Raw genomic sequence first — 14,356 nt, 5'->3', positions numbered from 1 at the left:
TTTGAGAAAAATAGTTACCATTTTCGGCTGTGTCAAAAGACATACAGGCAAGGTAACCAAACCAACAATTATACATGTAACAAAAACCAATCATAAGTTACCATATCCTCACTGTCTATACACTCTCAAGAACAAAAAAACAGAATCCACTCCGCTCCAATAGCAAGTGACCACTTCAATCACATTGGTACAAGCAAGAATGATTATCATCTCAACAATTTCCTCGGTTCCATATCTACATCATGATGTAGAGCAGCATATCACCAAAACAAAGCACCCTAATGCAGCAAAGGAATTCAGGATGCCAAAAAAGCAGCCAAAATTTGGCACTCAACACTTGCAGCATGTGTATGGTTGTATATTTACACAAAGAAGTCCCATTCTTCTGTCCATGTCTTGCTACTACCCTTTCATTTCAAAGGCACTCAAGAATAGTTGCGAATTATCTGGCCACATCTAATCTGTCAATCACATCCAATGCTCTTTTTTTGTCAATACCAAAATCAATAACAGGAAGCTTAGACAAAATTCTATTAAAAGATAATTCCTTGCTTCTACTTGTTGATGAATAAGAATAACTGCTACTCTTAGTAAGTCTGTCATTATCTGTCTTCAAACTGTCAAAGTCCAAGCTTTTACTGATCCTTCTTATGTGAATTTTATTACTAACATCTTGCAGCATTTTCTGCTCGTCAGTTGTTAACAATGGCAGTAAGGCTTTTGTTGATTGTTGACTTGTAGTTTGAATGGCAGTGCCAACATGAGACTTTAAGGTAGACCTCGTTTCTCCGGTATCAATGCCATCTTTACTTTTGATGGCCAAGCGGTGAAGCCATATGAGAAGTTCAAGAATATAATTTTCTACTTTAGCTTTATCGGCATGGTGAAGCGTTTCAATCCGCATCACATCAGCCTTCATGGTCTTCTTATTTAGCTCAGAACTGCAAGAATCAAACAAGAATTTGAAAACAGAAAGGAGAAGCATAAAATTAGAATAAAAAAAAGTGGAAACTGGTAAAACATAAAAGTTTTTATTTCAAAAGAGAAATAGAAGATTGTTGCTTACCCAGTGCTTGCCCACTCCCCTACCCAACCAAAACCATGATGTGCTCTGAGTCAATTTTAGAGTAACCAACCAAGAGAACAAACGGTTAGTTTATATAGAAAGTAAATGAACTAGTACTAAAAAAAAAAATCTTATTATTCGACAAAAAAATCTCAAAAAGGTAGTACAGAGCTAGACATCTTACTTGGCCGTGTTTGTAGCAATCAGAACCAGCCAATGCAATGTTTTCTCCATCTCTTCTTTAATATTTGATATGGTGAGCTGCAGGAAACAGACAACACAGGGAAATAGTAAATACACAATAACAAAAACTAAATTTATGTAGAAAATTTCCTCATTGGTCGAAAGTAGAAAGCTGAAAGCCGAAGAGAAATACTAATTTTGTTGATCATTATCCTTTCCATTCAAATTATATATGAAGTTGCAGTATGTTAAAAATCTAGGAAGGTCATAAGGAAAGACCTATGGATTATTAAGTATTGAATGTTAAATCCATGGTATTAGTTGAGGATTGATTATGGGAGAGAGATTCAGTCTGTTAAATAGGGTGCTGATTGAGGGGTGATTAATCAACAATAACAAAAATACAATTGTATATTTGACCCTCTAAAGGCTTTTATATCCTCTCGATCTCAAACTTCTTCAGACCACTATCTTGTCTCAATTTTTTAACAGTGGTAATAGAAGAAAGTACCAGCAGATAAGACTGTACCTGCTTTACGACATGAAAGCTTGGTAATTTGGAACGCAAAGCTGATTTTATATTAGGAGGCAAGCTCTGATACAATGCATCCCTTGTATTTGCAGGCATAGAACTGGATCTGGCAACCTGAAAGCATCAACAATGGCTAAGTACAATGTTCTTCAGTGCATAAGCTTAATTGCACGTGGCAGTAAGAAGACAATTATTTGAACAACTATGAACTAGAATAATTACACCTGATACAGACCAAGAACTCCAAAGTGATCAGAGCCGCAAACAAATCATATACCGATTTGCAAGCAAATGATAAAAAATAAATGTACAACCTGATAAATGCTCAAGAGTCTTAAATAAAGAGTGGCCTAGTTCCCTATTACTCTAGTTGAACATTTAACCAAAAAGATATAGATAAAGCATACTGTTTGTACTAAACCAAATTATGAAATAGACTAAATAAAGAAGAAACACTTACAAGAGTATCAATTTGGAGCACTATATTAGCATAATGCAAAGCAAGGCCTGCAGGACCCAATTTTTGGCGACTGCTGATGGTTTGAATTAATGGTTTATGGTCATCTGCAGGTACCCACGGATAAACACCATTACAATCATGAACAAAAACACAGCTTTTTGGAAGAGTAATTTGATGAGAAAATCAGATTAATCTTTCCCTCCCTTCTTTTTTCTCCCTTTCAAATTTTAAGAATTTCAGAGAGCTAAAAAATAAGGGTAAAAAGGATGAAATTTGCAGTGGCTATCAATGATATCAAATAAGTTATTTTATAGATAAATAACGATTAAATTAGGTGATACTAGAAGAGTATAATACAGCAAGTGAAGCAAGTATGATCCTAATGCCTTAAGTGGGTACATACCTTCAGTGCCAAAGGCATTGTTTATCTCCAAATGCAAAAAATGGACTATCTCTACAAGCTTCTCCATAATCTGTAATCCATTAGATTATGAATTATACTCTACTTTTCTCAATTTTCCATGTATGTTATGCTCAAAAAGAACACACCTCTATCAATAAAAACATTTTAGAGTCTGTGTACTTGTTATTGCATTATACATGGATAGAATGCAATGAAAGGATAAAACATGTCAAGTAGACGAGAATAAGAGATGATAATCATTCATGTACAATAGTAATCTAAACATACCTCCTCCAAACTTCTGGACCAGAGTGACTTTTTTTTCAAATGTTTAACTTGCTTTTTTTGACTTTTAAGTTCTGCCCTCAAGATTGAAAGGCCATCACCTACATGATGAAGAGAGAGTCAAGATTTTATGCATAACAAATTACCTATAGAAATATTGCACAATGTAACAGTCAAAACTTCTAGGTCAGAGTGACTTTTTCTTTGAAAGTGCATTATACAATAACCAATCCATTGTGCCTTCATGCACATGCTCAACAAGAATACACAGTGCAGGCTCTAAACTTTCAAATAAAATATCTATGAAAATCAAAAGAATGTGCTTTGGCAGCTGTGACATGACTGAACAGTCATACACTTATTCTTTGATGGGGGTGACTTGCCATGGGATTACTTACCCAATGCAAATGACAGCATTCAGAACAGAAAAGCCAATTTATAACAGCTAAACAAATCAAACCTAGTTTTTCTATCCATTTCAGAATCTATAGTGAATTAATTCTACTCCCTACCTGTTTAGTTTGATAACAATCACAGTAGTTAACATAGGAGTAGTACAAATCCTGGAAGTGAATCAGCCAGAAACATTTGTGTGTGACCATAAGTAAAAGTCAAGGATCATTTTCACTAGAAATCTGAATAATTGAACAAGTAAAGCAATTGGTTTAATTTATGTGAATCTTAAACCGTGGAATCAATAACACAACATTTGGGGATCATTTTCAATATAGCCACAACAAATAGTAGATAACACTATGATATATCTTTCTCCACCATTTCAGAATCAATTATGTTCAACATGTCCTGTTCAAATTTCATACACTCCACCATCTAAATGTTTATTTTACAATACCAAAATTAATCTTCTCTTTCAAATTAAAACCCTTAATAGAATTTTGGATTTTATGTCAATAATTGCTTGTCACAAACAAAAATTGCAGATTATGTCATAGGTAGTACTCTTCAATTACCACTTTGAGCTGCACCTGAATTATCATCCTCTTCACGCTTATGCTGATAATCTTGTGCAAATCTATCCAAAGCATGTAACTCATGGTATAATTCCTGAGGCCATAAAAATTGATTTTCCAATTTCTTTCAGACTTAAATCCCACAAACACAAAAAGAAATAAAAAGACAGTTGAATGAATTAAAAATGCAGGGCAACAAATACAGTTCCTACCACCTCAGCTTATTTACCAAAACCATCAGTATATAAATAAGTATATAGAATACTTTCACAATCATTTATGAAGTTATATTCCTTCAACAATAATCAATTTGTACCTACTCAACCATCACAGAAAAAGGTACAGCCAAGCATCACATTTGTTTCATTACGAAGCGTTCATGTTATTATGAAGTAGTACTGAACTACTCATATATGTTGATGTCTGATATATTAGAATACAAGCTTTACAACAAGGTGATGATAGAAATTATAACAGTATAACACCCACAGATTACAAGTTGAATTTGAATACAGTAATTTCAATTAACTTTGAACATAAATCATGGTACAAATAAGAGACACAAAGTTGGAATAGAGAAAGTGAGGGATATGTAACACAGGTATAAGAAAAGTAGTGAAACACCTTTAAATCAATTTCCTCAACAAGAGTACAAGAAATTTTTGGCAAATAGTACAAAAAATTAAATTTTGGTATAAAAAAAATCCAATTAGGAACAATTAATTACTGAAGTATTTAACAATATTCAAAGAGTGGTTAAAATGTAACCATTTAGTGATTGAACTAACCACCTGAGTGTTTTAATTTTACAAAATAAATAAATAACTCCATTCACATTTTCAGCTTCAAAAGTAACCATCTTTTAGTAAAGAAATACACTCACAGCTGTTAACTGAACCAACGTCATCAATTGTTGCATTAGTAATTCTGCCTCCTCCTTTGGTTGTCTTTGAGAATTAAGTTCTCTGCTAACTCTAAAATTTACAATAAAAGATGGGTCAGAATGAAAATATGAAAGGCTAAAATTTGTTTTCCCGAAAGGCTAAAAACTTAGATGAATTGAGTGAGTACAATTTATATTACTTCTCAAAGTATCGGTCCAAGTTGTGCCACTGAGGATCCTTTGAACGATTTCCAAAACGAATTACCTCATCAGAAAAGACTTTCAACTCATCCCTGGAAACATAAATCAAAATCACATAAAGTTTATCATTTTATAAAGTCCTGGTAAACTAAAATAGTTGTTGGTCAGGTCATGAAACAGAAGCCCCCCTTGTTAGGAATTTGATTTAATTCAATAGTGTTACCTTTTGTCTGCAGCAACAATCCTTAGAAGCTCATCCATATCCTTTGATACTAAATCTTGCACAGCCTCTAATGGAAGCACCTCTTCTTTTAAATGCTTAATACTTTTTGTCGAAAGAGATTCCATAAGACTAAAACCCTTGACAATAGTGTTTGCAACCTCAAATGCTAAAATACCAATTTCATTCCCCTTTGTCACAGCTCCAGATACAAACCCACCAGCACTTAAATTTGTCATACTGCTTCCAAGAGTGTCCAAAACGTCAATACCAGCTCTGCCCAGGCGTAAACTCACCTCTGAGACCTGAAATAGAAATATCTCAGTAGATAACTTCAATTTTACTACCCTATGCTAGTCTACTTATCCCTTTTCTACTTAAAATAAAGGAACACTATAATGAAGAGTAAGCATGTTTGGCAGTGGAAATTTAAAAAATAAGGGGAAAATGACAAAAAGCAAATCAAAGCAGATTCAACCAGTATAATGAAGATGAAAAATACAAAGAATGTGATGTTCAGACAATAGAAGGAAGTATTTCAACCAATTCAATGGACTACTAGTCCAGGATTCATTTATTTTAGGACATTGGTTACTCAAACTTTCAGTTTTCTCTTATTATTTCCATTGGCAATTCATCAACGTCCCAATATTTCAAATTCAACAATAACAATGAAATTCCTAAGATGGACAATATGCTTTACACAAGCAAAGCAAAAAATCCTAGTAATGCTATGGCCAGAAAACCTAAGCTAAGACTCAAGTAAACATAAACTGGGTCAATTAATCTGTCCAGAAACTATATATCCCAAGACCCAAACAACTAGGTTAAGAAATTCTAAGTTAAAAATAACATAGAAAGCCTAAATCTCCCTAATCCCCAAATTATGAATGTATCCATCAATCTTAAACAGTACTTTCTCATACTACATTTCTCCCCTCATGAAGAAAACTCGTTCTTGATTTGAAATAAGGATGTAACAGGAAAATGTAACAGGTGGCAGTGGAACAACCAAGGATGAAATTGGGAAATAACAGAAAAGTGAAAAAAATAGTGGCTGAAACAAAAATGGCAATAGGTGGTGGAAGAAGAAATGATAAAATCACCTTAGAATTATAAGATCAGTGGTTTGCTAATAACAATATCTTAAACAGCAATAACATTACTAAGACCAACCTAGGTAATGCGTTTCTAAACTTAATATAGTTGTTCCAAACATGCTTTTATGAAGTGACTGCAATTTGAATGAAGGTTGTCTCTAATAGTAAACTGAAGAACGGCAAGAATAGTTAAACTAGTAAAAATCTCCAAAGAAACTCAAATACTTAATATTCATACTCAACAAGGGTGAAATCCCTAAGCCCAATAAGGCTGCTCAAACAACCCCAATACTGATTAGGACAAGGCAACCTAACCAAACCTTAAGACTCAAGTATACATAATCTATGACATTTGAAATTCTTCATCACACAGCAATATATCGTCTCCATTCCAAAACGTTCAAAACGAATCCTCCTTGCATAAATCCCATTCCCTAAAAGCTATTCTTTCAATCCGAATCAAATTTGTAACATAAACCAACCAAATTTTCATTGCCAACGACACCACCATCTTTGTCAATCACTTACACCTGAGAACAAAATAAACAAACAAACAAATAAAAATCTAAAGTAGTAGTCTGAGGACAACTCTACTTTCACCCTGGATCTATCTAACCCAATCCACCACCAACTGCAACATGCATGGTTCATGAGTATACCAGGCTTCTGGTGGTAGACTTAGACTACTGATTGATCAGTTCACAAGTTAAGCAAGAAACAAAATGTTACAAAAAAAAAAAAAAAAGATTGATGAAACGGAAGAAAGAGGGAGAGAAACCAAAAAAAAAAATAACCAACCTTCGCCACAGCATGCCTTGATTTTACTGACCTAGACTTGTGGGAAAAAGAATCAGTAAACCGTGGGATTCCATCATAGAAATCATCAGAACCATTCCCTGCAGCAGCAGCAGAACCTTCTTGTTTTTTCTTGTCCACTCCATGTTCCCCTGCACTAGTCAAATTACTAGGCATGCTGGTGGACTTGTGGTTCTTACCATCAGATTTATGTTTATCAGAATGTCCATCTGATTTGGCAAACACCTTGTCACCTTTGGCAGACTTTGAACAAAGACCCCCCATATCAAAATCTCAATCTTTGCACAGAAAAAAAAAAAAAAAACTCTTCTGGCAGCTCAGTTCAGCTCAGCTCACCCAAATCAGGAACCGATATAATTATAATAGACCACCCTTTTATTTGTTTGTTGTGCTCAATAAAGAATTATATGGCAATAATAATTGTAAGGAGAAAGAATAGGTGGAAGTTTGAGTTCTGGGAAAAAACATGCAAGTTGAGAAAGAAATTAAACAGTTCCAGATAGAGAATAGAAGAGAGGTGGAAGAGGTAATGGGACTGAGACAAAGATTGAAACTTTGGGAAGAAAAAACCCACCCTCAACTTCTCTTTGGTTGCCAAGAATATATAATATATAATATAATATAATTGTCCTTTATTATCATTATAAATATAAGATTAATGATGGAATAGAAGAGAGGGAAATCATAATTTAGTGTTTTTGTGAGAAAACAAGAAGAGAAATGGGTTGAGTTATGTTATGTTATGACAATCAAAAGGACATGAATGAGGCGGCGGTTCTAGTAGGTTAAGGAGTAGCAAGTAGTAAGTAGTAAGCAGTAAGCAAACTGCCTTGGACTGCCAACATTGGAACTGGTCATGTTCAACCTTGTCGCTTCAACATTTTTTTAAGATAATAATCAAACGTAAATTTGGTTTGCTGCATATTAAACATTTCCATTAAAACAAGATAAAACTTTAAGTAATTTAATTATAATACTTAACACCAACAAAACTGAAACTAAGAGTATATTGTTGTATCCGTTTCAAACTTACTAGTACGTTGCTAGCAAAACGTTTGCAAAAGCATTACACATTTAATTTGCGTTATAGTGTGTTTGGAAACAAGTTAAAAATGATTAATGTGATTTTGTTTTAAACATGGATCTTTAATGTAAAATCAAACACGCATGTAGATCGTTGGATCTATTTTGAAATTTGTGCGACAGCAATTAGATGGAAAATTAAACATGCACTAGGTCATGTTCATTTAATTCTCCAACTTCACTTTTATATTAGTTTTCAAAATCACGTGTGCTAAATTAAGCAATAAGTAGTTGTCCGAGTGTTTATGAATTTGAGTTTCTTATGCAAGTGGTTAGAAATTTGACTATAACTCGTGCATGAAGAAAATATGGAGACAGTTCACTTTTAAGAACCTTCCGATCATTGAAAAAAATTAGTCCAGTTGAACTTAAAATATTTCTTAAATTATATGGGTATTAAAAAACAAACATACCAAAGTAGCTTTTAGTATTTTGAAAATTTTAATTTAATTTATAATTCTAGTTAATGTTAATCAAATTTAAAACATTTGAATTTTTTAAGAAATAATGGTGATATAAAAAAACACAAATATAAACATATAAGCGTAAAAAAATTACACATATTTGTTTGTAAAATATATATAGATTTAATGTTATTATTGTTGTTGTGGAATTGATTTAAGTGATTTTGTATGTTGGATTATTAATGGATTTATTGGAATAATTTTATTTGATTTTTGAAAATTATAATTGTTCATTTGGCTTATAGTTTTTTAGAATGAGATTAGTTCAATGGTTTTGTTGTTCATTGTGGTGTTCATTGTTGCACACCAATTTTCTTTTTTTTTAATCAAAATTGTTCCATATTTGAAGGAGGAAGATAATGATATTTTTAGAAGAAAAAAATACTTATTAAATGTCGCGTGTACTGCAGGTTAAAAAGAGTTTCATATGTTCTTAAATAGTTTCCTTCAAAAAAGTTTTTACTTTCCAGAAAATGTCTTGGTAAAAGATATAATTTCTTTGAATTGAGATTTATTTTTAAGTAAGCACATAACTCAACAAGAAATTTTCATACCAATTCAATTTCTAATGAATCAAGATAATCATTTCTTCTGATATAAAAAAATAGTTATTATCTATTCTTCCATAGTAAGAGAAGTTGATTGGGATTGTTTAAGCAACTCACCCAATCCTTGACCTCTTGCTAGTCAATTTTAAGTAGCTTTATCGAAATCAGAAATGAATTGGACAAAACTTATAATTTTGTGAATTGTGCTAATTTCAATTTAATTTACCATACTTGCTTCATGACTTTAATTTGAGCCGCCCATCCAACTCTAAAAATGGAAATACCGAAACTTTATATGCATATACAATACTTAAAATTTAAAATTAGTAGTTAAACTAAAATAATTTTATACACTGATGCAAGTTAGTAGTTGTATTTGGGGATGTTTCTTGTTTTGCTTGTTATTGCCATTTATAGGCAACTCAAAATAAAATCATCTAGTCCGCAAGTCTCACCTTTTTGGCTTTTCCGCGTATACAAAATGTGTACGGGGAAAAAATAAAATAACAATTTATGAAATACTACTAATTAATATGATTTTTCTAACTCGTTGATATAGAAAAGGCTAGAATATGACATATTGAAGTTTTCTTCTCTCTAGCTATTGTTTTCGGATGAGTATATCTGTATATGTTTGCAAAATTAGTTATAATTAATTTTAAATTATATTTGTGTGCTTTTTTTGTAAAAGTAAATGAGTAGTAAAATTTAAAATATTTTTTTAACCAGTTCAAAAACAATTCAAAATCAATATCTTATAGATTTAAAATGAATTCTTTAACATAAGACCAAACTATTTATCTGAAATTACATTAAATGATATTTGATCATAATTTTAAATAATTTGTATTGAAAAACATAATGGTAAATAACTCAATATGAAACCAAATACTGGTATGGATTAATATAAGAAAAACCTAACCTTTTGGTAAAAGAAAGTATCCTTGGTAAACCCTAAAACAATTGTCCATCTTACTGGTGAACCAACATGATACAAACCAAAAGGCATTGCCATTCTGAATCTGACAAATGGCAATGGATAAAGAAAAACCCTCCACTGCACGCTCCCCTGACCATGTGGGAACGATTGACCTATTCCCGTGTTTGTGTTCTTCTTTGAATACTTTCGTTTTATATATATATACATATACGCGCGCGCACCTTACGTACGCTTTAATTTCATCATGTCTCTTGTTTTTTCGACGCTTGAAAACTTATCCATATTTCTCTATATCATCATAATAACAATATTCAATATCAAGTTCTTTCCGATTTATTAATATATTAACAATTTTATACAAGTATTACAATATCCGTGAACAAATTAAAGCCACCGATATATTTCTAAAAATTTAAGCCAGAGCGGTGATAATTTAATAAATTGGGCAAAAATGGAAAATCTAGAAGGTGGCAAGGTCAACGAATGAGTGTTGAGTAGTCATGAATGGAGGAGCAAGAAGCAACTTGGGCAGACAAGCCGACTAAACAAACAAACAAACTTGTTTACTATGAAAGCCAAGAAATCATTAGTTTGAACTTTGAACAAACAATGTAAACACAACACGCATGTACATCAGTACACATATGCAAGTGCATAGAATACAATAAATAAATCAATAGTGTATCAAATCTCTCATAAAATATAATAAACAGGTGGTTGGTAATGGTAGTGATGGGCTGGGAAAGCGACTAGTGAAGAGTTTAAATTTTCACATATGAAAAATACTTGATTTTGGAGAAAACATCTCACTTTTGTGTACTTTAAATCCCCCAAAGCCACGTAAAAAAAAAAAAATCCCCCAAAGTAGATTAATCCCATATATTGAATCACGGAAGATACTCCTCACAATTATATTTGTACTAAAAAAATCTCTCTGTTAACTTTTATAAAGTTGGCTTAACGTAAGGAAAGAAGAAAAAAGAAAAAAAATCGTTAATAAACAAAAAAATTACCCACATGCAATAAAAAATTAAATTAACAATTTCAATAAAACAAAAAAACTTTGTCTAAGTATTTGCTAAACTCCCCAACAAATTTGGCTGTCAAATCACTTCTTGTAGAATGAAACTAATTTTATTTTAACAATTTAAATTTTAAGATTTTCACAATAACAACTGTTCATTCATTTCAGGTTAGCAGTAGCATTTGTGGTGCACATTTCACAATCTTTGACTGTTTTGCATATTCCTCAAAATAGTCTAATAATTCTGTCTTGTTTTATCAATTGAAATAGTCTAGCATGACAACCCATGCATTCACCGTCCATAGACAGCAAAATTTGCTCCCCAACAAAATAAGATAATTAGTCAATTGAAGTCACAAACAATATAAAACTCTCAGAGGTTTGGACACAGTATTTGGAGGGAAAATGCTCATCGAAAAGGACAGGTATATAGTTCCAAGTCTGGCCAAAATTTGTCATGATGATCTTAGATTTATAGAAAATATATTAAAAAAATAAATTATTGATAAAAGCAGAAAAAAGAAGACAAGGTGGACAGTTGTCGCCGGAGAGAGAGAGAGAGAGTGCAGAGCCAACGAACAAATCAATGAAGACGGGAAATGTAATAACGAAAGCCTTTAAATGTTTGATTTTAATATATATGTTATTACATTTTGTCTGTATCTATGCGTTTCTAATTTCTATCTTCTCTTTCATTTGGGATAATTTTATAACTTTTTTTTAAAGAAAATTCGTAAGCTAGTAGTATTTTTTTAAGAACTATTAATCAAACACTTCTATAGAATATTATTTTTAGTCAAATAGTAAGATAGTTTATTAAAAAAGTCAAATAAGATAGTCGATTAACTTATAAGTTATCATTAGTAAAAAAAATATTATATGTTATCTAATTATCTTGTCAAACACTTGATTTTCTTTTACATCACATTAATAAGGTCAAAGAATTGAAATATAAGTGTGCAATTTTTTTTAATAAGACCATATATAATTAAATGACGAAAATGATACGCATGTGAAATAAGAAAAAAAAAGTGACAATCTTAAACTTTGACATTTTGAAAATTCATATGGTGAACTTTAAAATCTAAATTTTCAAATTGTTATTTACAAAGTAAAGTTAGGAATATATATTTTCACGTTTAATATAAAATTTTTAAAATATATATAGATATTATTTATTTTAAAAAAAAAGTAACACTCATATTATACTTAATTAATTCAATTGAAAATTGTGGTGTGTTTAATCTTACAATATATGAAATAATTACATGGCTAAAACAAAGTATTCTCATGAGCATTCATCGTTTATCATTGTCACAATTTGTAAGGACAGAAATGAAATAATATTTTTTCACGTAGGAAATAAATTTCAAATCATAATCAGGTATAAGGACAATTTTTTTAATTTAGCATAGGTATTCAAATACATGTTGAAGTCAAATCATACTCCATCAATCAGGTAGTTAGGCCGACTGACTCAGACTATGTTTGATTTATGGTGGAAGCTGAAAAAATTTACACATTTTATTTATTATTCATATTTTTTTACATTTTATTTTAATTTTAAAAAAATATTTTTATTTTCTGAATCAAACACATTTTTACGGAGTTATGTTATGAGTCTTGTTTTGTTTGACTATAATAAATGGCAAGAAATTATTTGAAAAAAAAATAATCTCGCGGACAAATATATCACATTAAAACATATATATATATATATATATATATATATATATATATATATATATATATATAAATCAAATTAAAATAAGTGTCAAGTCAAAAGTTTTAATTCAATCTACTAACTAGTAACTATTCTCATAATGATAAACAGAAATGTATATTTTTCCAGTAGGCAATAAAAAAAATGTGTTAAAGAAAAATATATGTCAAAGACTGCATGTGTACTGGCATTTCTCAACTAGGTAATGCGACATGTGCATTGGATAATTATGTAGTTTCCACAAGTTCATATAAAAATTGTTCATTTTTATTCATAACAAAAATGAAAAGTAACATTCATGTTGATTATATAAAAAATAAATTATAAAAAATGGTTAGTAAATTTTTTCAAATAAGAAAATTTTCATATAATAAATTTATAATATGAATAGAAATTGATATTTACACAAATAAAAATTTGTATTATGCAGTAAAACTATAAATAATTATAAGTATAAAATATCATAAAAAAGAAAAGCATTAAAATTTTAATAGCATCATTGTTATTTTGATTTCTTTTAAAACATTGAATTGCATAAAAAAGTATAATCCTAAATAAAATAAATAGTACTATTGAATTCAATAAAGATATATATATATATATATATATATATATATATATATATATATATATATATATCAGAGGAAAGATTGATATCTCATTTGAAGACAGAAAAATTTTCTAAATTCAAAAGTCAATAAAAATATATTACTACATAAATTTAATATTAATATATATTATTAACATAAATAATTATACATTATTAATTAACTAAAAAAGACTTTAAATATATTTCCTTTGTCCCAAAATATTTGTTTTCCTAGGTTTCATTTACACAAATCAAGGAACGAAAACCAATAAAATGATGAAAGAAAGATATAATTTTACAAAATTATTTTTATTATCATTAATTTACTTATAAATTGCGTTGTCTTTTATTAATATTATAACAAATATAAGTTAAAAAATAATATTAATATTACATTGAAAAATTAAAATGATTATTAGTATGTTTGGGTCAACTTTTCTTAGAAAAAAGTTGTTTTCAAAATAAGTTAAATGTCTGGGATGGTAACTTAAATTTTTTAAAATATATATAAAAAAAGAAATTATTTTCATGAATCTGAAAATTTATAGCTTATGGTTGTTTTTTCACGTTTTTTATTTCTACTATTTTCATACTCTTTTACTTTAATTAGTAGAATTTAATTTTTTTATTACATCCAAACAAAATTAATTATTTTTAAATCAATTTTGAACAAACTTACCCAAGCCTAAATTGAATCTAATTATAATCAATTATAACAATATTTGATTATTTAAATAATCTAATTTTTGTAGCTGCTCCAAGCACACCATTTTTATTCTTATAAAAGAATTATTTCGAGGTGAAGGAAATAATAGAATTTAGAATATATCACTACAAAAATTAAGAAATTTGAATATGATGAAAA

General features: G+C 30.0%; 1 protein-coding gene across 2 annotated transcripts; it reads right to left on the bottom strand.

The window, feature by feature from the left end:
* On the bottom strand, positions 1-7,947 carry LOC100800289 (protein PSK SIMULATOR 1). 2 transcript variants are annotated; one of them, XM_006580293.4, is made up of 12 exons: positions 7,103-7,947; positions 5,208-5,509; positions 4,984-5,076; positions 4,784-4,874; positions 3,916-3,994; positions 2,933-3,030; positions 2,645-2,714; positions 2,242-2,345; positions 1,779-1,895; positions 1,251-1,327; positions 1,067-1,111; positions 1-941 (listed from the first exon to the last, which is right to left on the bottom strand). In XM_006580293.4, the coding sequence occupies exons 1-12, from the start codon at positions 7,382-7,384 to the stop codon at positions 443-445; spliced, it is 1,857 nt and encodes a 618-aa protein (XP_006580356.1). In that variant the 5' UTR covers positions 7,385-7,947; the 3' UTR covers positions 1-442. The 2 variants fall into 2 exon arrangements, with proteins under 2 accessions (XP_006580356.1, XP_003525146.1); XM_003525098.5 differs by having other exon boundaries at positions 3,901-3,994; positions 7,103-7,891.
* Positions 7,948-14,356: the final 6,409 nt, after the last annotated feature.

This window comes from Glycine max, chromosome 5 (genome assembly GCF_000004515.6).
Source record: "Glycine max cultivar Williams 82 chromosome 5, Glycine_max_v4.0, whole genome shotgun sequence".
NCBI classification, from domain to species: Eukaryota; Viridiplantae; Streptophyta; class Magnoliopsida; order Fabales; family Fabaceae; genus Glycine; species Glycine max.
This window is presented reverse-complemented; position numbering and strand designations above follow the sequence as displayed.

Coding starts and splice junctions, on each gene's coding strand:
- LOC100800289 (XM_003525098.5), bottom strand. CDS start 7,384: ATGGGGGGTCTTTGTTCAAAGTCTGCCAAAGGTGACAAGGTGTTTGCC. Junction 3,995..4,783: donor CGTTGGTTCAGTTAACAGCT/GTGAGTGTATTT, acceptor TTATGGCCTCAG/GAATTATACCATGAGTTACA. Junction 1,112..1,250: donor ATTGCTACAAACACGGCCAA/GTAAGATGTCTA, acceptor AAATTGACTCAG/AGCACATCATGGTTTTGGTT.